Genomic DNA, 24,590 nt, shown 5'->3' on the forward strand with positions numbered 1-24,590 from the left:
ACTAGAGAGAGTGTGGAGCAAAGGGAAAGCTCCTACATTGTTGGTGGGAATGTAAATTGGTGCAGCCACTATGCGAAAGAGCGTGGAGGTTCCTCAAAAAACTAAAAATAGAGTTGCCATATGACCCAGCAATCCCACTCCTGGGCATACATCCAGACAAAACTATAATTTAAAAAAATACATGCAACCCTATGTTCATAGCAGCACTATTCACAATAGCCAAGACATGGAAACAACCTAAATGTCCATCAACAGATGAATGGATAAAGAAGATGTGGTACATATATACAATGGAATACTACTCAGCCATAAAAAAGAATGAAATAATGCCATTTGCAGCAACATGGATGGACCTAGAGATTATCATACTAGGTGAAGTAAGTCAGAAAGAGAAAGACAAATACCATATGATATGACTTACGTGTGGAATCTAAAATATGACACAAATAAACTTATCTACGAAAAAGAAACAGACTCACAGACAGAAAACAGAGGTGTGGTTGCCAAGGGGGAGGGAGAGTGGGGTACAGATGGATTGGGAGTTTGGGATTAGCAGATGCAAACTATTATATATAGAATGGATAAATAACAAGGTCCTACTGTATAGCACAGGGAACTATATTCAATATCCTATGATAAAAACCAAAATGGAGGGCTTCCCTGGTGGTGCAGTGGTTGAGAGTCCGCCTACCGATGCAGGGGACACGGGTTCGTGCCCCGGTCCGGGAAGATCCCACATGCCGTGGAGCGGCTGGGCCCGTGAGCCATGGCCGCTGAGCCTGTGCGTCCGGAGCCTGTGCTCCGCGAGGGGAGAGGCCACAACAGTGAGAGGCCCGCGTACCGCAAAAAAAAAAAAAAAAAAAAAAAAAAAAAAAAAAAAAAAAAAAAACCAAAATGGAAAAGAATATGAAAAAGAATATATATATGTATAATTGAATCACTTTGCTGTACAGCAGAAATTAACACAATATTGTAAATCTATTATAGTTCAATAAAATAAATTTGAAAATAAATGAAAGGGAGCTCCAGGAACTAACTTCTAATAATTATGGGGAAGCTCTCTTCTTATAGGGCCTTAGAGTAGGTATTAGGTAAAGTTTAACCTAATTTCTGATGTGGAATTTGATAAATCATCAAAGTCCACAATATCATTATAGACAACAATACTGAATTATGAACTTCAAAGTCGTTAAGAGACTGGAACTTAATTGTTTCCACCATGTAAAAGAAATGATAATTATGTGATAAAATAGAGGTGTTAGCTAACACAATGGTGGTGACCATACTGTAATATATAAACATATCAAATCAAAGTGTTGTACACCTTAAGCCTACACAATGTTATATTTCAATTCTATCTCAATAGAAATAAAAAAATCTTTAAGCCCACAATAAATAAATAAATAGTATCTTGCATACATGATGGTCATTTCCAGCATTTGCTAATACCTCTCTAAAATAATGGCAAAGGGTATTCACAAAAGTAAAATTCCAGATAGACAAAGAAAAGTAGAAAAGAAAGGTCAACAAAAGTTTGGGATTTGGAAGTGCATGACTGGGGAAAGGGGGATCCTAGGCCTGCAAGGGTAGTCCACAAAAGCCCTTACCCTGAAGAACCTGGGATGGCCTTGGGATTGGAGACATCAAGTGTCTTGATCATGGGGTGTGGCTAGAGTGACCAACTTTCCTCATTTGCCAAGGACTGTGGGGTTTCATGGTACACAGCAGAACTTTCAGTGTTAAAACAAGCAAGCTGAGATGTTGGTCACGCGAGGTGTTTCTAGGGCATGCAAACAGGAGGACTAGCTGAAAATCCAAGTCCCACATCTCTCTCTGATCCTGTAGAGACAAGCAACCATCTTCCCCACGTACGACTTCTTTAAAACAAAATTAAGTTTAAAATATAAAAGTCATCAAACATTCTTGGCATTCACACTTCCTATATGCAGATGTCAATTTATAAAAATGAAAGAGCCTCTCTCTTAGCAACGAAATGTAAAGAATCCTTTAAAACGTTTCTCATGAATATGGATAAAATATACATATGCTTTCTCATCATTTCTTGGTAGCAAGAAATACCAGACATTGTGTTCTCAAATATCCGCTCTCTAGAGCTGGATATATTTTTATTCAGGAATACAAAACTAAATCTTCACTAGATTCAAGATTTCCAAACCTGGGAAACGCCACCTGAATTCTGCAAAATTAGAATATTCAAGGTGGGGTCAGGTATCTAAATTGTTAAAGATCCCCTTAAGACTCTTTTGACCAGTCACGTTTGGAATTTATTGGATTAACAAATGTCCGCAGGGAATCCAGGGCAGGTGTCTGCTGTCAAGGTCTCAGGGACATACATACGAGGAGACTGAGTAATCTGACATTTAAGTCCGGATCTGTGGGACAGGAAATGGAATCCTAGTGCTCTCTACCAGCTGTGGTCTTCACCAGTCACCCCTTCCACTGATGGGGACAGCTGATCTCACCAGAATGTTGGCTCAGCACAGAGGGTCTATACCCTAAAATGCTCAGCCTGCACAGACAAGCTGGATTCTGAGAAATGTATTATCTCTGCCCTGGTAGGAGCCAGACCTTCTGAGGACCAGTGATACTCACTGTGAGCTCCCCATCAGACTCGGAGGAAGTACAGCCTAGTGAGAGGTAGCAATCCCGTTCTCACAGCACACGCAACTCTGCTCTACTCAGCTCTGTGGTGCATGGCCCTGCCTTTCTTCATTAGTCATTTTTAAAATAACACACAAGGGCTTCCCTGGTGGCGCAGTGGTTAAGAGTCCGCCTGCCGATGCAGGCAACGCGGGTTCATGCCCCAGTACGGGAAGATCCCACATGCCGCGGAGCAGCTGGGCCTGTGAGCTATGGCCGCTGAGCCTGCGCTCCGCAATGGGAGAGGCCACAGCGGTGAGAGGCCTGCCTACCGCAAAAAAATAAAAAATAATAAAAATAATACACAATTAGATTTTTCTTCCCTCCACTCCATAAGAAAGCACCCAACATCTATAGGAGGCCAGTGGCTAAACTGAAACCACAAAATGAAGAATATCTCTTCCTGAGAAGGAAATAAAAATTAAACAGTAGACGTACCCAGTACTATGTGGTATAAGGAAAACCTCTCTTAAAAACACATAGTAAAATACTCTAAAAATCACCAGTGGGGGGAAAAAGCTAAATTTTAATATTAACATGTGTTTCCCCCCAAAATTTCATCATTAAACATTTTTAGAACATTAAACATTTAAAAAATATTTCACATGAATTTTAAATATTTAAGTCCTTGAAAAATGCCTCCAGGGATTTGCTATACATTCCTTCTAAATCTCGACATTTCTCTTCCCCTCTTCCAGTCATCGAGGTAGGTCATGTACAGGGGCAAACACCCCATGGTCCACACATTTATGAGATAAACGGACTATCGGGACCATTCTTGAGGAGCTCGGTGGGCTAGCAGTCTACATTTTTGTGTTTCCAGACTATGCAACTGGAATGACTTACAGAGCCACTTTTCTAGTTATAATTGTCCCTACTTCTCATTCAAAAGCTACTGCTACTATTATTTACTACAAAGAACAAGCCCACCCAAGCACACTTACAAAAGAATGTTCACATGCACAGGTGTGCTGTGTTTCCATTGTCCCCTTTCATCAGTCCTGCTACTCAGACAGGTGTTCAGTGAATCAAACATTCAAAAGAAAAACTGCCTTTTACTGCAAACACCATATATAAGTGTCACGTGGGAGTCATATTTTGCTAATCGGTACTTAACATGCTCTTTCCTCAAGATCTTTAAGGCTCTTCAAGCTATGGCTATTTTAGCAGGAATCACTGTGTTGACTAGCAAGAGTCTCTAGCTCATGAGACTCAGGCATGCATCTGAGCCGCTCTGGACAACTAACAAGTAATTAAACGAAAAGCAGGTAGACTCATGATGAGAGGATCAGTGCCTCACCTCTTAAAGTTACATTATGATTTGGGTTCCCAGACCATGAAAAGTTGACAGTGTAGGAGCAAAGTGACTATGGTTCCAGGGTTTTCTCAGTTAGGAGGCCAAGTAGGCACAAAATGAGACTCTTTTAGGCCTGCTAGAGCTAAATTCCTAATGCTAGACCCAATCCAATCAGCTTACTGAAGAGTTCATCAGGGAACTACTGACCCTGACTTTTTACCAGTCACTAGGCGACTGAAGACCTAGTACATTCACTCTTATGGTTTCATTGTTTAATGGACAGAAGAATATTTCATGACCCAAATAAAACTGACATAATGCCTCAAACCAATCTCAAACATGCTGGTGTTGGAAAAGGCATATTGTTTCTGCAGAGTTAAAGCTTTAAGGAATATAGTATATATACATACATATACAGGCATATACATGTGTGTGTGTATATATATATATAGCATGAGAACACTATTAAGAAAGCAAGAGTGTCTGTATTAATATGGAGTAAATAGACTTTAAGACAAGGAGCACTGCCAAAAATAAAAAAGGACATTTCATAATAATAAAAAGGAAAAATTTTCAGGAAGACACAACAATTACAAATGTGTGTTTACCTAATAAAGGAGTTCAAAATATATAAAGAAAAACTGAAAGAACTAAAAAAATGGAAAGATTGATTACCATAGTTGGAGATTTTACAACCTTTTTCTCAGTAATTGATAGAATAACTAGACCAAAATCACTAAGGTTATAGATGATCTTAGCAACACCACACAAAAACCATGAGCTAATTGATGTTTACAGACCACTATACCTTACAACTGCTGCATGCAGCATTCACAGTGCACATGAAATGTTCATGAAGTTAGACCAGACACTAGCCTGAAAACAAATCCAAAAAAATTTCAGAAGGATGAAATCTTAAAGAATATGTTCTCTGGGGCTCCCCTGGTGGCGCAATGGTTTAGAGTCCACCTGTCGATGCAGGGGACACGGGTTCGTGCCCTGGTCTGGGAGGATCCCACATGCCGCGGAGCAGCTAGGCCCGTGAGCCATGGCCTCTGAGTCTGCGCGTCCGGAGCCTGTGCTCCGTGACAGGAGAGGCCACACGACAGTGAGAGGCCCGCGTACAGCAAAAAAAAAAAATGTATATGTTCTCTGGTAGCAAGAGAATTTAATTAGACATCAGTATCAATAAAATATCTGAAAAATACCCAGGTATCTCGAAATTAAACAACATACCTCTAAACCCATTAATTAAGGAAAACACCACAAGAAAAGAAGCAAATAGTTTGAAATAAAATATAATGCAAATACTATACTCAGAAATTTGTGGGAGTCAACTACTAAAGTAGTAAAGATTTATCTTTGTAAATACTATGTTTATTCTTAAAAAGAAACATTTAAACTCAGTGATCTAAATTTCTAATCAATAATTTAAGCCTGATAAACAAAAAGGTTATACTAAAGTATTATACAAGGAACACAGTTGTTTCCTAAAAGCCCAAGTCAATACAATACAAAATAAACAACAAAAAAGTTAACAAAGGCAAAAGTTGGTTATTTGAAGACATTAATAATATGGATAAATATCTAGTAAGACCAGTGAGAGGGAGGGAGGTAGGGATGAAGAGAGAGAGAGAGAGGATTCATATTATCAATAATAGGAATGAATGAGGGGATATCATTATAGATCCTAAAGAAATTAAAAGGTAATAAAAATATTTTGAACAATTTTATGTCAATAAATTTGAAAGATTTGGTGAAAAACATAATTTACCAAAACTGACCCAAGATGAAATAGGAAATTTTATATATGCATAATTAATTTTCTACTGCTGCCATAATGGATGTTTAAACCAACACCCAGCTATTATTTACCGAGTCAGAAATCTAGACCCAGTGTAACTCAGCTAGGTCCTCTGCTCATATTGCTAAGGCATTACAAGGCCAAAATCAATGTGCCAGCTGGGCTGGGTTCCTACCTGAAGGTTCTGGGGAAGATTCCACTTCCAAGCTTTTTCAGGTTGTTGGCAGAATTCAGCTGCTTGTGGTTATAGGACTGAGGTCCCTATTTCCTTGACATAGAGCCTTCTTCATCTTTAAACCAACAATCGTCATGCTTCAAATCTTTGACTTCCCCTTCTGTCACATCTCTCTGACTCAAGCAATATAATGACTGATGTCATTATACTGGACTCACCTGAAAATCCAGGTTAATCTCCTTATTTTAAAGTCCATAACATTAATTATATCTGCAAAGGCCTTTGTGTTGTGTAACATAATTTACTCATATGTTCCAGGGATTAGGCAGACATCTCTGCAAGGAGTTAGGGAGAAGGCTATTCTGCCTACCACAATATACTAAAGGGAGACAGATAGATAGATAGATAGAGTAGATAGCTGGAAGATAGAGATATCTGTATATCAAAAAAGTTGCATTTGTTAAAAAAAAAAAAATGTCCACAAAGAAAACTCCAGGCACTAATAGCTTCATTGATAAACTCTACCTAACACTTTCAAGAACAAAATATATAGATCTTACACACCAAAATCATTCAAAAAGTAGAGGGAAAAAGAACAATTCTCACTTGTTTTATACGGTTTCCATAACTCCTACATTATAACCTCATAAAAGCATTAAAAGAAAATCATATATCAATATCCATCATGAACTTAAATGCAAAAATCTTCAACAAAATATAGTCAAATTGAATCCAGACAGTACATCATGACTAACTGGGGTTTATCTAAGTAATGTTACATAAAATAAAAATCAATCAGTGTAATCCAATAGAATAAAGGAGATAAACCATGTGATCACCCAACAGATGCAGAAAATGTATTGACAAAATTCAGCAACCATTTATTTTAAAAACAAATATTCTTAGCAAACTAGGAATCAAAACAAATACCTTCTGTATGATAAGGATATCTATAATAAAAACAACAACAACAAAAAGCCAATTATAGCTAACTTCATACTTAATGGTGAAAGATGGCTTTCCGCTAAGATTGGGAATAAGAAAAGAATGTCTGCTCATTACTTCTACTCAACATTTGACTACTCCCTCTTCTGAGAACACCAGAATCACAACTAACTGCTGAACAATCATCAACAGGAAAACACTGGAACTCACCAAAAAAGATACCCCACATCCAAAGACAAAGGAGAAGCTGCAATGTGATGGAAGGAGGGACGTTATCACAATAAAATCAAATCCCATAACTGCTGGGTGGGTGACTCACAAGCTGGAGAACACTTATACCACAGAAGTCTACCCAGTGGACTGAAGGTTCTGAGCCACACGTCAGGCTTCCCAACCTGGGGGTCTGCCAATGGGACGAGGAATTCCTAGAGAATCAGACTTTGAAGGCTAATGGGATTTGACTGCAGGACATCAGCAAGACTAGGGGGAACAGAGACTCCATTCTTGGAGGGCACGCACAAAGAGTGTGCACACTGGGACCCAGGGAAAGGAGCAGTGACCCCAGAGGGGACCAAACCAGACCTACCTGCTAGTGCTGGAGGGTCTCCTTCAGAAGCGGGGGGCAGCAGTGGTTCACCAAGGGACAAGGACACTGGAAGCAGAAGTTCTGGGAAGTACCCCTTGGCCTGAGTCCTCCCAGAGTCTGTAATTAGCCCCACCAAAGAGCCTGGGTAGGCTCCAATGTTGGGTTGCCTCAGGCCAAACAAGCAACAGCAAGGGAAGCCAGGCCCACCCATCAGCAGACAAGAGGATTAAAGTTTTATTGAGCTCTGCCCACCAGAGCAACAGACAGCTCTACCCACCACCAGTACCTCCCATTAGGAAACTTCCACAAGCCTCTTAGATAGCCTCACCCACCAGAGGGCAGACAGAAGAAGCAAGAAGAACTACAATCCTGCAGCCTGTGGAACAAAAACCAGATTCACAGAAAGATAGACAAGATGAAAAGGCAGAGGGATATGTACCAGATGAAGGAACAAGATAAAACCCCAGAAAAACAACTAAATAAAATGGAGATAGGCAATCTTCCAGAAAAAGAATTCAGAATAATGATAGTGAAGATCATCCAGGACCACGGAAAAAGAATGGAGGCAAAGATCGAGAAGATGCAAGAAATGTTTAACAAAGACCTAGAAGAATTAAAGAACAAACAAACAGAGATGAACAATACAATAACTGAAATGAAAAATACACTAGAAGGAATCAATAGCAGAATAACTGAGGCAGAAGAATGGATAAGTGACCTGGAAGACAGAATGGTGAAATTCATTGCTGCAGAACAGAATAAAGAAAGAGGAATGAAAAGAAATGAAGACAGACTAAGAGACCTCTGGGACAACATTAAATGCAATAATATTCGCATTATAGGGGTCCCAGAAGGAGAAGAGAGAGAGAAAGGACTCGAGAAAATCTTTGAAGAGATTATAGTCGCAAACTTCCCTAACATGGGAAAGGAAATAGACACCCAAGTCCAGGAAGCACACTGAGTCCCATACAGGATAAACCAAAGGAGAAACACGCCAAGACACATAGTAATCAAATTGGCAAAAGTTAAAGACAAAGAAAACTTATTGAAAGGAGCAAGGGAAAAACAACAAATAACATACAAGGGAACTCCCATAAGGTTAACAGCTGATTTCTCAGCAGAAACTCTACACGCCAGAAGGGAGTGGCATGATATACTTAAAGTGAGGAAAGGGAAGAACCTACAACCAAGATTACGCTACCCAGCAAGGATCTCATTCAGATTTGACGGAGAAATCAAAAGCTTTACAGACAGGCAAAAGCTAAGACAATTCAGCACCACCAAACCAGCTCTACAACAAATGCTAAAGGAATTCTCTAAGTGGGAAAACAAGAGAAGAAAAGGACCTACAAAAACAAACCCAAAACGATTAAGAAAATGGTAATAGGAACATACATATCGATAATTACCTTAAACGTGAATAGATTAAATGCTCCATCCAAAAGACACAGGCTTGCTGAATGGATACAAAAACAAGACCCATATATATGCTGTCTTCAAGAGACCCACTTCAGACCAAGGGACACATATAGACTGAAAGTGAGGGGATGGAAAAAGATATTCCATGCAAATGGGAATCAAAAGAAAGCTGGAGTAGCAATACTCATGTCAGATAAAATAGACTTTAAAATGAAGAATGTTACAAGAGACAAGGAAGGACACTATGTAATGATCAAGGGAGCAATCCAACAAGAAAATATAACAATTATAAATATATATGCACCCAACATAGGAACACCACAATACATAAGGCAACTTCTACCAGCTATAAAAGCAGAAATCGACAGTAACACAATAATAGTGGGGACTTTAACACCCCACTTACACCAACGGACAGATCACCAAACAGAAAATTAATAAGGAAACACAAGCTTTAAATGACACAGTAGACCAGATAGATTTAATTGATATTTATAGGACATTCCATCCAAAAACAGCAGATTACTTTTTCTCCTCAATTGCGCTCAGAACATTCTCCAGGATAGATCACATCTTGGGTCACAAATCAAGCATCAGTAAATTTAAGAAAATTGAAATTATATCAAGGATCTTTTCTGACCACAATGCTATGAGATTAGAAATCAATTACAGGGAAAAAATGTAAAAAACACAAACACATGGAGGCTAAACAATACGTTACTAAATAACCAAGAGATCACTGAAGCAATCAAAGAGAAAATCAAAAAATACCTAGAGACAAATGACAATGAGAACACGACAATCCAAAACCTATGGGATGCAGCAAAAGCAGTTCTAAGAGGGAAGTTTATAGCTATACAAGCCTACCTCAAGAAACAAGAGAAATCTCAAATAAACAATCTAACGTTACACCTAAAGCAACTAGAGAAAGAAGAACAAACAAAACCCTAAGTTAGCAGAAGGAAAGAAATCATAAAGATCAGAGCAGAAATAAATGAAATACAAACAAAGAAAACAATAGCAAAGATCAATAAAACTAAAAGCTAGTTCTTTGAGAAGATAAACAAAATTGATAAACCATTAGCCAGACTCATCATGAAAAAGAGGGAGAGGACTCAAATCAATAAAACTAGAAATGAAAAAGGAGAAGTTACAACAGACACCACAGGAATACAAAGCATCCTAAGAGACTACTACAAGCAACTCTATACCAATAAAATGGACAACCTGGAAGAAACGGACAAATTCTTATAAAGGTATAACCTTCCAAGACTGAACCAGGAAGAAATAGAAAATATGAACAGACAAACCACAAGGAATGAAATTGAAACTGTGATTAAAAATTTTCCAACAAACAAAAGTCCAGGACCAGAGGGCTTCACAGGTGAATTCTATCAAACATTTAGAGAAGAGCTAACACCCATCCTTCTCAAACTCTTCCAAAAAATTGTAGAGGAAGGAACACTCCCAAACTCATTCTATGAGGCCACCATCACCCTGATACCAAAACCAGACAAAGATACTACAAAAAAAGAAAATTATAGACCAATATCACTGATGAATATAGATGCAAAAATCCTCAACAAAATACTAGCAAACAGAATCCAACAACACATTAAAAGGATCATGCACCATGATCAAGTGGGATTTATCCCAGAGAGGCAAGGATTCTTCAATATACTCAAGTCAATCAATGTGATACACCATATTAACAAATTGAAGAATAAAAACCATATGATCATCTCAATAGATGCAGAAAAATCTTTAGACAAATTTCAAAACCCATTTATCATAAAAACTCTCCAGAAAGTGGGCAAAGAGGGAACCTACTTCAACATGATAAAGGCCATATCTGACAAACCCACAGCAAACATCATTCTCAATGGTGAAAATGTGAAAGCATTTCCTCTAAGATCAGGAACAAGACAAGGATGTCCACTCTCACCACTATTATTCAACCATAGTATTGGAAAACCTAACCACAGCAATCAGAGAAGCAAAAGAAATAAAAGGAATACAAATTGGAAAAGAAGTAAAACTGTCACTGTTTGCAGATGACATGATACTATACACAGAGAATCCGAAAGATACCACCAGAAAACTACTAGAGCTAATCAATGAATTTGGTAAAGTTGCAGGATACAAAATTAATGCACAGAAATCTCTTGCATTCCTATACACTAATGATGAAAAATCTGAAAGAGAAATTAAGGAAACACTCCCATTTACCACTGCAACAAAAAGAATAAAATACCTAGGAATAAACCTACCTAGGGAGATATAAGACCTGTATGCAGAAAACTATAAGACACTGTTGAATGAAATTAAAGATGATACCAACATATGGAGAGATATACCATGTTCTTGGATTGGAAGAATCAATATTGTGAAACTGACTACACTACACAAAGCAATCTACAGATTCAATGCAATCCCTATCAAATTACCAATGGCATTTTTTACAGAACTAGAAGAAAAAATCTTAAAATTTGTATGGAGACACAAAAAATAGCCAAAGCAGTCTTGAGGGAAAAAAACGGAGCTGGAGGAATCAGACTCTCTGACTTCACACTATACTTCAAAGCTACAGTAATCAAGACAATATGGTACTGGAACAAAAACAGAAATACAGATCAATGGAACAGGATAGAAAGCCCAGAGATAAACTCATCTATCGGTCAACTAATCTATGACAAAGGAGGCAAGGATATACAATGGAGATGAGACTGTCTCTTCAATAAGTGGTGTTGGGGAGCTTCCCTGGTGGCACAGTGGTTGAGAGTCCACCTGCTGATGCAGGGGACGCAGGTTCGTGCCCCGGTCTGGGAAGATCCCACGTGCCACGGAGCGGCTGGACCCATGAGCCATGGCCACAGAGCCTGCATGTCCGGAGCCTGTGCTCTGCAACGGAAGAGGCAACAACAGCGAGAGGCCCGTGTACCACAAAAAAAAAAAAAGACACATGCACCCCAATGTTCACTGCAGCACTGTTTATAATAGCCAGGTCATGGAAGCAACCTAAATGCCCATCAACAGACGAATGGATAAAGAAGATGTGGTACATATACACAATGGAATATTACTCAGCCATAAAAAGGAACGAAACTGGGTCATTTGCAGAGACGTGGATGGACACAGAGACTGTCATACAGAGTGAAGTAAGTCAGAAAGAGAAAAACAAATATTGTATATTAACACATATATGTAGAATCTAGAAAAATGGTACAGATGAACTGGTTTGCAGGGCAGAAATTGAGAAACAGATGTAGAGAACAAATGTATGGACGTCAAGGGGGGAAAGCGGTGGGGGGGTGGGGGTTGTGGTGTGATGAATTAGGCAATTGAAAAAAATAAATAAAAATAAATAAATAAATAAATAAATAAAACATTTTACTAGCTGTCCTATCTTGTGGAATAAGTTATAGGAAATAAAAAAAGCAGGTCACTGGTAACAAAGAACTGTCTCTATTTGCAAATGATACAATTATTTATGGGGAAATTCTTAAGAAATCTAAAAAAATACTACTAGAAATAACAAATGTAGTAAGGTCTTGGGACATAGTTAAGACAAATAGATCAAAGAAAGTAGAGAGTCCAAATATAGACCCCACCTATAATTAATAACCTAAATTTCATCAAAATAAAAATACTCATCAAAAGACACTATTAAGATATGAGTATTCAAGGCACAGACTGGCAGAAAATATTTTAATACATTCAAAGAACTAGTTTCAAAACTAAATAAACAAACAGATATCAAAAAAAAAAAAACCTATACAAAGATCTTCTGCAACTAAACAATAACGGCAACCCAGATAATGGATAAAAGGCTAAGCAGACACTACACAAAGGAAGATATACAAATGGCCAGTTAAAAGATACAAATATACTAAACATCACTGTCGTCAGAAAAATGCAAATACAGATCACAATGAGATACCATAAACACCCATTAAACTGGCCAGAATTTAAACGGCCACTGACACCAGACACTGTTAAGATGTGAAGCCACTAGAATGTTCATACATTGCCGGTGAGAATGTGAAATGGCACTACCATTTTGGCTAGAGATTTGACTGTTTCCTAGAAACTTAAACAAAGACTTACCCTTACCCCTCAACGACTCTACTTCTAGGTATCTACCCATAAGAAATGAAAACACATTATCATAAAAAGACCAATGTGATAATGTTTATAGCCTTCGTTATAGTAGCACCAAATGAAATTACCTCAAAGTCCATCAACAGATAAATAGATTTTTAAAGTGTCGTAGATTGACACACTAGTATAATATGCATCAATAAAACAAAATGAATTATTGATACATGCAAAAACATGAATAAATCCCTTACACATTATACTGAGCAAAATAAGCCATACTCAAGAGTACACACTGTATATTCTGCAATATGTTCATTTTGTATGTTTTCCAGAACTATATAGAATTCTAGAACAGGACTAATTTATGGTGAAAAAAGTCAAGAATTTATTGCATTGGTAGATTAACTGGAAAAAGAATATGAATGAAGGAATTTTGGGGGCTGATTGGAAATATTCTACATCTTTATAATGGTATGTATTACACAGGTGTACCCATTTATCAAAATTCATCAAATTTGGGACTTCCCTGGAGGTCCAGTGGTTAAGACTTTGCCTTCCAATGCAGGGGGTGCGGGTTTGATCCCTGGTCAGGGAGCTAAGATCCCACATGCCTTGCAGCCAAAAAACCAAAACATAAAGTAGAAGCAATATTGTAACAAATTCAATAAAGAATTTAAAAAAATAAAAATAAATAATTTTTTAAATTCATCAAGTTGTTCACTTAATATTTGCACATTTCAACATATAGAAATATCTCAATAACTGTAAATAAACAAATGAAAAATGCTAAAAATTTATATAATTCCAAATAAATCTAAAAGATTTCATCTTCACAGGTCATAGTATGCATGGTAAAAAACTATGAGCTATTAAGAGGGTTCCTTTAGAACCTCTGGACCCAATTAATGAATGAAAAATGGGGGAAATTGTTGGACGACCTTTAACCAATACAACATTTTTTTCAGGTGGCACAACTGTTTATACTTAGTAAGTTGAGTATCCTTGGTGTAAGAATAGTCCCAGGAAAATTCAATCCTTAGCATAAAAATATATTTCCATCTTGGAATATGATGGTCAGGAAAGGAACCTGCAGTTCCAATATAAGTTTAGAATGGCAGGGGAAAATTGTGGTAATGCCATGTAATAAAACCACAACTTCTTGGACTAAAAAAATGAAAATGGAAAATCATTCTTACACCACAGAAATTTATTTTTACTGTAATTCCCCTCTCTATCCTCCACTTTACTTTACAGAAGAAACGTGGATACTTGAGGAATTTGCTCAAATGGAGTAAGAAAAAAGTTCTTGTTTCTCCAATGTTAACTAGAGTTTTTCTCTGTCTCTGTAAGGGATGAGGACTAAACTTCCATTTCTTATAAAGATAAAGGGATCATCATAGAGGCTGGATGTGGTTAGAAATTCCACAATAATAAGATGCAAGGTTGCCATGTACCTTCCATAGCCAAATGAAACAATGATATTTAGACTGATTCTTTGTAAGTTGTTTTTGTTATATAGCACGGCTGTATTTAATATCTATTGTGGTTTTCACCTCAACCTCATTTTCAGCCTACACTTACATTCTTTCTTCAATCCTCCTAATTTTTAGCCAAATAACCTTTTTTGGCACTCTGCTCCATGCTTTGAGTAGTTGTTTTCCTTTCAAGTCTCCTAAATAGTTAGAGGGCTCTGCACTTATGTGATGACCCAGAAAGCTTGTGGATGACAAAATTGAAGATAAGCATTTAAACAGAGACAATGAATTCCACTGGTCCTGCAAGAGAGTAAGCAAACCTGCAAGAAATTCAAACCCAGGAAACAGAAAGCTAGCCATTTTTAAAACATTGGCCCTTCTCAAATATTTGGTTTAGTTTATACAAGATAATTTTATAAACAGAAGAGACAGTTTTCTTTCTTCTGAACCAAATGAATGAATCAAATTATATCAATAGTGCCCTCAACCTTTACACCACCATTTTGTGTCTTCTTGAGGAACCCAAAATAATAGAGGAAAGAAAAAGGGCTTTCTAGAGTCTGGCAGAATTTTGAATTTACCATGTTGGGAAAGTTGTTTAATCTTAAAATGTTCTAGTTATCTGCCCATAATTAGGATAATGGTGACCTCTAGGACTGTTTTATATTTTACACACACACACACACACACACACACACACACACGCAGAGAGATCTGAATGCAAGGCACAGTGCTTGGCACAAAGCACTAGATAAACTGGAATTTGTTCAACCTGGCTCCTGAATCAAATGACAATTTGTTCATGAGAGTCTCGCCCTCAAGTCATGAGCGCTGCTATTCCCCATTTCATTTGGCCCTCAGGATTTATGGATGCACTGAATGAAAAAATACGAAATGACCATCTCCTGCATTAAAATTCTAACCCATCATTTGGAACACTTACCAAATGCTATTCCTGGTTATTTAGTTGCAAAGGAAACACAGACAGAAAAGACTATTACTGTTTATTATTTTAATAATCCCTATAAAACAATTATTATCCCTCATTTTGCATCAACTCAGAGAGAAATATTCTTCAGAAAATTTGCATATATCAAAGATAACTACCTTGAACAGAGCACCAAGCTATGTACATAGGCACAATAAATACTTTGTAAAAGACATGAATTTTTAAAGGATTCTTTGATTTAAGAAAATGAAATAAATTAAGAAATCAACAATTAAAGAGCACATTTTGTTTCACTGAATAAATGAACTAAATATTTTTATATGGGGAAAAGAATCTCCTAGGATAATGAAACTATAGACTGAGGTTTTGCTTGTGACTCATTTTCCAGAAACCTAAGGGGAAACTTAGGGGTATGTATTTTAAATGATGATGTGGTTCAGTCTTTAAATGGAAAAAAAAAGTCAACTATTCATCTCATTGCATTTTCATATGTCAAAATCACCTGGAATGTGATTATGTGCTTATGATTCAGAAGTACAGGTGCTGAGACATTACTTGCCACTTAAAAAACATATATATATATATATATATATATATATATATATATATAAAGCATATTTATAGCTTTTATTCTTTCTATATATATAAAAAGCATGTTTATAGTTTTTATTCTTCCTATCATTATATATGTTTGAAAACCTGACAGTAATTGAGAGAGGGCCACCATAACAATTTACTTGGTAAATTGAATCAATAAATGTGCTTAAATGAAATATACTACAGAAAATAGTCTTTGATTTTTTTTAATGTACATGTTATTTTTGATAGCATTTGGGCATTGAAATTTTTAATTTCAAAAATCAAGTCCAATGAATAAAATACATCCTAAATATGACAAGTCCATCCAGAAGCAAATTAATTTTGTTACCTATTTTTATATTAATTATTCATTAAAGTTCTGACTAAAATATGGAATTACAGTGCCTACTACAAAGTTGATATGAAATAATTTAAAATAGTTCTTAAGGCACTAATTTCATACAGTTCTGTAACATTTTAATGACCCTTCTGAACATTCTAAGCAATTATTATAAGAAAATAAAAATAAAGATGCAGTGTGATTTATATGTTAGAAATTTATTTTAACATGAACACTTCAGTGCATATATGGGTTTGATGTTAAATACTAACAATCTACTTTTAAAATCTACTGTAAATGTTTACTTGTAATCAGATATGATTAATTTAGCCAGTTGGTTCCTGGCAGTACCTCTAGTAGTGGGAAATTATCATAAGCCAATATATCTTGATTGCAACAGCCTGTACCTTTATTGTCTGTCCAGATTCTTTTCACATCAGGTCTATAATGAAAAACTAAGTCACAAACAGAGGTATTAGAAGATTCACAATGGGGCCAATGTTCTCTGGAACAAATCAAATTTTCCATAACTCATAAGGTAATTCGAGAGCTTCTATTATATAATCCTTCAACAAACAAATTAAATTCTACAGACCTTTTTTCATTGAACAGTCCAGTCAGCATATATCTTAATATACATAACCCATACCATAAATAAAAAGTAAATTGAAGCATACGTTTAAAGCCCTTGATTTTTGTGGAAAATGTTTAAGCACGAATTAGTCAAACATTTATATTGGTGGATTTGGTAGCAGGGTTGGGTTCTCAAGAGGGACAACACGTTCCAAACGTGTGTTCCATTCCCCCTCTCAATCCCATTCATAAAGTGCCTTTCTGTTACGCAATGGGATCACTCTGCTTGGTAATGAACACAGGCTGATGTTTAGCGTTAACTGATTGTACATACAAAGGAGAAAGCATCACTTATCTTTACTTAAAAACAAAACTTAAGCAAGGTGCTTAGGCAGAGGCACCTTTGCGCCGGAATCAAAGGAAGCAAACATAAGAATGTGATAGAAATAGGGAATCGGAACGGACAACAAATGGGCACATTACTCAGGAGAGCTCAGAGGATAGTCTTTGAAACGCAGCAGTAAACCAGTTGTGTGGACAGCGATAAAGGCTTGCTTACTTCTGGGAAGAGTCAAGCCCCAATGGGTTTGCTTTTTCCGTTGATACTACTAGGACCCTAACTGAAGAAAGAGGACTATGCGGACCCTAACACTGGCTTCTCCTTTCTTAGCGCGCTCTTAACCAAGCGGTATTCGCTCTATCCCGACTCCAGTACAGTTCTCAACCCCGAACCTCGCCATAAGTCCGTGTGTCTGCACCGCGATCACAAACCAGGCAAGCAGGAGGGACAATCAATGCCAATACGAGATTACATGTTCCTCTGACTTTTGTTTGCTCAAGTTTACGTTTTAGACACTATAATCCTCCTTGTGGAGCCTAGGAAGATAATGTATACTCTTACCCGCGTCAAAACATCCCCAGTCACAGCCCCGCGGAGCGTAGAGGAACCCAGTTCTGTTCCCTGGACCAAGTCAGAACCGCATCCCCGCGGGTGGCTGCCTAAGACCTTCCCTTAGATCGGGCGCAGTTTATGCTGGGAGCGAGGGAGAAAGCATCTCTCTCAATTCCTCCCGAGGCCACACTTTCTATATAGACCCACCTGCATGGGAGCTTCGTGTCTCATTGTTCGCAAAGTGTCCTCTCTCCCTGGCTAAGACAGTGCTGGCCCGGGAGCCCGATCAAGCGTGCCCAGCCCGCGCGCTTCACGCTCCACACTGCACTCTTGGGGTTCGCTAACCGGCTCCAACATCAGCACCGGAGCTGTCCCTTCCTGGCGCCGCACACGCGTACTGGCTGGGAGCCCCGCGTGCTCCTGGGAGTTGTAGTCTGACCCTGCTGAGTTTTCCGGCAAACCGGTGAGCCCTGAACTACATTTCCCGGCAAGCCAGCATAAAAACGGGCTGCTCCTCCTGTTGGACTCGGCCGCGGAGCCTCCCTTCTCTTTTGGAATCGCTCCCGGCTGGTGCTGCTCTCAGCCTCACAGACCATTTCTTCGCAAGGTGCAGGCGAAAAGTGACCCCAGCTCATCTCAGCTGGAGATTTTTCTTTGCTACCTATCGCTTTCCGAAGCTAGATTGTGATTTTTCTTGTTAGGAAACGCACTACCTTGTGCTAATTCCCAATCTAACCAAACCTGCGCTGCGTTCTGGAACTCTCTGCCCTACACCTCCCCATCCTGAATCGGGAAAGTTTATACATTTCCACAGGCAGAGTGGGGTGGTTTTACAATCTCATTCACCAAACGCGGGGGAGAACGAGAATGAATGGCACACACATAAAGAAAGTGGTTTACTCACACAATTACATTGAGAAGGCACCCACGCGCGCGCGCGTACACACACACACACACACACACACACACACACACACACACACAAAAGTCCATCAAAGCGAGATTTCGCTCAGAGCGTGCAGAGGAACTCCCTTCTGCTTACCTTTCCATACAGCTCCATTGCAACTCAAGGTTCCGAAATTCTCAGTAATCCCTGCTACAAACGAGGTTAAGGTCTCACGCAGGAAGGGAAGCTAAACGCACTACACAATGGAAGGGCTGGGGGTGGCGGCTGGCGGAGGGAGAAACGAGGGACGAGGGAGCACAGCTAATTTAGATAGATGGTTTCTTTTCTCTGGAGGGAGAGTGTGGAGTCTTCAAGTACCAGCTGCAGAGAAAGAGCTGAGAGTCTCTTAGGAAGTGCCAGGGGCGCGATCGTGCTGGGCAGCCTCTCCCCAGGCCCTCCCCCAGACACCTACCACCGTCATTAGTGCGCACACACGGCCGCTGCTGGCCCAGGGCTGGAGAGCTGATAGGGCACCGGGTTATTTACCCAAAGGAAGTCACGGAAAATGAACACATTCATCACCAGAGCCTAGAAGCACCACCACAGAGCAAGATAGGAGAGCTCTATTAAGTTATCCTGTCCTTTCTTTAACACAGAGTCATGCCTTACATTACAATCATGCTCCTACAGACTAGTTCAAAAATAGTTTTGAAATCTCGGAACTGTACTTTTATTACACTTATCTTTTCCCCTCAGTTCACAAATATGTGTGACTATCCATATTCTCTGTCCCAATCTAAAAACTCTCTTTTCTCCTTAAGAGTAAATGTTAATCAGTCCAGTAATCATCCCTGCCTTTCACGTGTGGCCAAAAATTGGAGGCAGAATGGGAAAAGAATTAACTTGATACTGACAGAGACATGGAAGTAATAACTTAAAACTGCTTGAAACTTCATTGCACTAGACAAAGCAGTAGAACGGAGGTTCTTAAACTTAAATATGCTTGAAAATCTCTTGGGAGTGTTAAAATTCATATTCTCAAGGCATGCATAAAGATTCTGATTCACTGGAAGTGATGAGGTGTCTGGGAATTAGCATTTTAAACAAACACTCTAGCAATTCTGATGCAAGTTGTCCCTAAACAGAGAAACACTGCCTTAAAATTTTTTATGTGAAAGAATTTTTCAAAAATACACACCTTGCAAACTTCACAGACTGACTCAATATTGCAACAACAACAATGCATTGGGAACCCACCATGTTCAAAACGTCCCAATAATTTTAGATTGTGTTTTTGTTTTTGCCTTTTCTTTTAAGAAATCTAAGATCTGTCTTCTAATCTTGCAATCAATGAGAATGGAATGTGATATCACCTAGGTAAATAGTTTTTATAGCTACTCAGAAAACACATTTGAAAATGCTCCCCTCATAGGGGAGCACTGGTTATGTGAGGTTTCAAGCAATTTCATTTAAATTAGCTAATAGCAAATAAAATTAAAAGGTAAAAACCAATATCAATATGTTTATTGATAGCTTATTACACATAAGCCTTCTGCAGATCTTTTTTAGATCTATGTAAAGGTGCATTTCTTTATAAATTTTTTCCAAGAGAAGTACCAACACAGTAATACACTAAAATGTGTATAATTATTGGCATTTAATAATAAAAATATGCACAGCTACTTAGAGCTTGTCTTTCTTCCAAAAAATTTCCTATAATTTTCACACTATCATCATCACCTTCTGAAATTCTCAGAATTCAAAGAGTCTGATACCACAGAACATGTTGAAATATTACAAGTGTTGTACCTTCTCAGATTTACTATTATTTGAGAAGTTCATCCCTTCTTTTTTTTTTTTTTTTTTAATTAGTTTCTGCTTTATAACAAAGTGAATCAGTCATACATATACATCTGTTCCCACATCCCTTCCCTCATGCATCTCCCTCCCTCCCACCCTCCCCATCCCACCCCTCCAGGCGGTGACAAAGCACCGAGCTGATCTCCCTGTGCTCTGCGGCTGCTTCCCACTATCTATCTACCTTACGTTTGGTAGTGTATATATGTCCATGCCTCTCTTTCCCTTTGTCACAGCTTACCCTTCCCCTTCCCCATATCCTCAAGTCCATTCTCAAGTAGGTCTGTGTCTTTATTCCCGTTTTACCCCTAGGTTCTTCATGACATTTTTTTTTTAATTCCATATATATGTGTTAGCATACAGTATTTGTCTTTCTCTTTCTGACTTACTTCACTCTGTATGACAGACTCTAGGTCTATCCACCTCATTACAAATAGCTCAGTTTCGTTTCTTTTTATGGCTGAGTAATATTCCATTGTATATATGTGCCACATCTTCTTTATCCATTCATCCGATGATGGACACTTAGGTTGTTTCCAGCTCCGGGCTATTGTGAATAGAGCTGCAATGAACATTTTGGTACATGTCTCTTTTTGAATTATGGTTTTCTCAGGGTATATGCCTAGTAGTGGGATTGCTGGGTCATATGGTAGTTCTATTTGTAGTTTTTTAAGGAACCTCCATACTGTTCTCCATAGTGGCTGTACCAATTCACATTCCCACCAGCAGTGCAAGAGGGTTCCCTTTTCTCCACACCCTCTCCAGCATTTATTGTTTCTAGATTTCTTGATGATGGCCATTCTGACTGGTGTGAGATGATATCTCATTGTAGTTTTGATTTGCATTTCTCTAATGATTAATGATGTTGAGCATTCTTTCATGTGTTTGTTGGCATTCTGTATATCTTCTTTGGAGAAATGCCTATTTAAGTCTTCTGCCCATTTTTGGATTGGGTTGTTTGTTTTTTTGCTATTGAGCTGCATGAGCTGTTTATAAATTTTGGAGATTAATCCTTTGTCAGTTGCTTCATTTGCAAATATTTTCTCCCATTCTGAGGGTTGTCTTTTGGTCTTGTTTATGGTTTCCTTTGCTGTGCAAAAGCTTTGAAGTTTCATTAGGTCCCATTTGTTTATCTTTGTTTTTATTTCCATTTCTCTAGGAGGTGGGTCCAAAAGGATCTTGCTGTGATTTATGTCATAGAGTGTTCTACCTATGTTTTCCTCTAAGAGTTTGATAGTTTCTGGCCTTACATTTAGGTCTTTAATCCATTTTGAGCTTATTTTTGTGTATGGTGTTAGGGAATGATCTAATCTCATACTTTTACATGTCCCTGTCCAGTTTTCCCAGCACCACTTATTGAAGAGGCTGTCTCTTTTCCACTGTACATTCCTGCCTCCTTTATCAAAGATAAGTTGGCCATATGTGCGTGGGTTTATCTCTGGGCTTTCTATCCTGATCCACTGATCTATCTTTCTGTTTTTATGCCAGTACCACACTGTCTTAATTACTGTAGCTTTGTAGTATAGTCTGAAGTCAGGGAGCCTGATTCCTCCAGCTCCGTTTTTCGTTCTCAAGATTGCTTTGGCTATTCGGGGTCTTTTGTTTTTCCAAACAAATTTTGAAATTTTTTGTTCTAGTTCTGTGAAAAATGCCAGTGGTAGTTTGATAGGGATTGCATTGAATCTGTAGATTGCTTTGGGTAGTAGAGTCATTTTCACAATATTGATTCTTCCAATCCAGGAGCATGGTATATCTCTCCATCTATTTGTATCATCTTTAATTTCTTTCATCAGTGTCTTATAATTTTCTGCATACAGGTCTTTTGTCTCCTTAGGTAGGTTTATTCCTAGATATTTTATTCTTTTTGTTGCAATGGTAAATGGGAGTGTTTTCTTGATTTCATTTTCAGATTTTTCATCATTAGTGTACAGGAATGCCAGAGATTTCTGTGCATTAATTTTGTATCCTGCTACTTTACCAAATTCATTGATTAGCTCTAGTAGTTTTCTGGTAGCATCTTTAGGATTCTCTATGTATAGTATCCTGTCATCTGCAAACAGTGACAGCTTTACTTCTTCTTTTCCGATTTGGATTCCTTTTATTTCCTTTTCTTCTCTGATTGCTGTGGCTAAAACTTCCAAACCTAGGTTGAATAAGAGTGGTGAGAGTGGGCAGCCTTGTCTTGTTCCTGATCTTAGTGGAAATGGTTTCAGTTTTTCACCATTGAGGACAATGTTGGCTGTGGGTTTGTCATATATGGCCTTTATTATGTTGAGGAAAGTTCCCTCTATGCCTACTTTCTGCAGGGTTTTTATCATAAATGGGTGTTGAATTTTGTCGAAAGCTTTCTCTGCATCTATTGAGATGATCATATGGTTTTTCTCCTTCAACTTGTTAATATGGTGTATCACATTGATTGATTTGCGTATATTGAAGAATCCTTGCATTCCTGGAATAAACCCCACTTGATCATGGTGTATGATCCTTTTAATGTGCTGTTGGATTCTGTTTGCTAGTATTTTGTTGAGGATTTTTGCATCTACGTTCATCAGTGATATTGGCCTGTAGTTTTGTTTCTTTGTGACATCCTTGCCTGGTTTTGGTATCAAGGTGATGGTGGCCTCGTAGAATGAGTTTGGGAGTGTTCCTTCCTCTGATATTGTTTGGAAGAGTTTGAGAAGGATGGGTGTTAGCTCTTCTCTAAATGTTTGATAGAATTCGCCTGTGAAGCCATCTGGTCCTGGGCTTTTGTTTGATGGAAGATTTTTAATCACAGTTTCAATTTCAGTGCTTGTGATTGGTCTATTCATATTTTCTATTTCTTCCTGAGTCAGTCTTGGTAGGTTGTGCATTTCTAAGAATTTGTCCATTTCTTCCAGGTTGTCCATTTTATTGGCATAGAGTTGCTTATAGTAATCTCTCATGATCTTTTGTATTTCTGCAGTGTCAGTTGTTACTTCTCCTTTTTCATTTCTAATTCTACTGATTTGAGTCTTCTCCCTTCTTTTCTTGATGAGTCTGGCTAATGGTTTGTCAATTTTGTTTATCTTCTCAAAGAACCAGCTTTTAGTTTGGTTGATCTTTGCTATCGTTTCCTTCATTTCTCTTTCCTTTATTTCTGATCTGATCTTTATGATTTCTTTCCTTCTGCTAACTTTGGGGGTTTTTTGTTCTTCTTTCTCGAATTGCTTTAGGTGCAGGGTCAGGTTGTTTACTCGAAATGTTTCCTGTTTCTTAAGGTGGGATTGTATTGCTATAAACTTCCCCCTTAGAACTGCTTTTGCTGCGTCCCATAGGTTTTGGGTCGTCGTGTCTCCATTGTCATTTGTTTCTAAGTATTTCTTAATTTCCTCTTTGATTTCTTCAGTGATCACTTCATTATTGAGTAGTGTATTGTTTAGCCTCCATGTGTTTGTATTTTTTACAGATCTTTTCCTGTAATTGATGTCTAGTCTCATAGCATTGTGGTCGGAAAAGATACTTGATACAATTTCAATTTTCTTAAATTTACCAAGGCTTGATTTGTGACCCAAGATATGATCTATCCTGGAGAATGTTCCATGAGCACTTGAGAAAAATGTGTATTCTGTTGTTTTTGGGTGGAATGTCCTATAAATATCAATTAAGTCCATCTTGTTTAATGTATCATTTAAAGCTTGTGTTTCCTTATTTATTTTCATTTTGGATGATCTGTCCATTGGTGAAAGTGGGGTGTTAAAGTCCCCTACTATGATTGTGTTACTGTCGATTTCCCCTTTTATGGCTGTTAGTATTTGCCTTATGTATTGAGGTGCTCCTATGTTGGGTGCATAAATAATTACAATTGTTATATCTTCTTCTTGGATCGATCCCTTTATCGTTATGTAGTGTCCTTCTTTGTCTCTTCTAATAGTCTTTATTTTAAAGTCTATTTTGTCTGATATAAGAATTGCTACTCCAGCTTTCTTTTGATTTCCATTTGCATGGAATATCTTTTTCCATCCCCTTACTTTCAATCTGTATGTGTCTCTAGGTCTGAAGTGGGTCTCTTGTAGACAGCATATATATGGGT

At 38.0% G+C, this 24,590-nt stretch overlaps 1 protein-coding gene across 1 annotated transcript in view; it reads right to left on the bottom strand.

Moving 5' to 3' along the window:
* Window positions 1–18,027, bottom strand: part of RAB3C (RAB3C, member RAS oncogene family) — a gene marked incomplete at both ends in the record, with an annotated part of 311,597 nt that extends 293,570 nt beyond the window's left edge. Inside the window, one exon of the mRNA XM_079703446.1 lies at window positions 18,004–18,027. Coding sequence (XP_079559572.1) covers window positions 18,004–18,027 — 24 coding nt within the window. The remainder of the gene's footprint in view (window positions 1–18,003) is intronic.
* Window positions 18,028–24,590: the final 6,563 nt, after the last annotated feature.

This window comes from Hyperoodon ampullatus, assembly GCF_949752795.1.
Source record: "Hyperoodon ampullatus genome assembly, chromosome: 4".
In the NCBI taxonomy this organism is placed as follows: Eukaryota; Metazoa; Chordata; class Mammalia; order Artiodactyla; family Ziphiidae; genus Hyperoodon; species Hyperoodon ampullatus.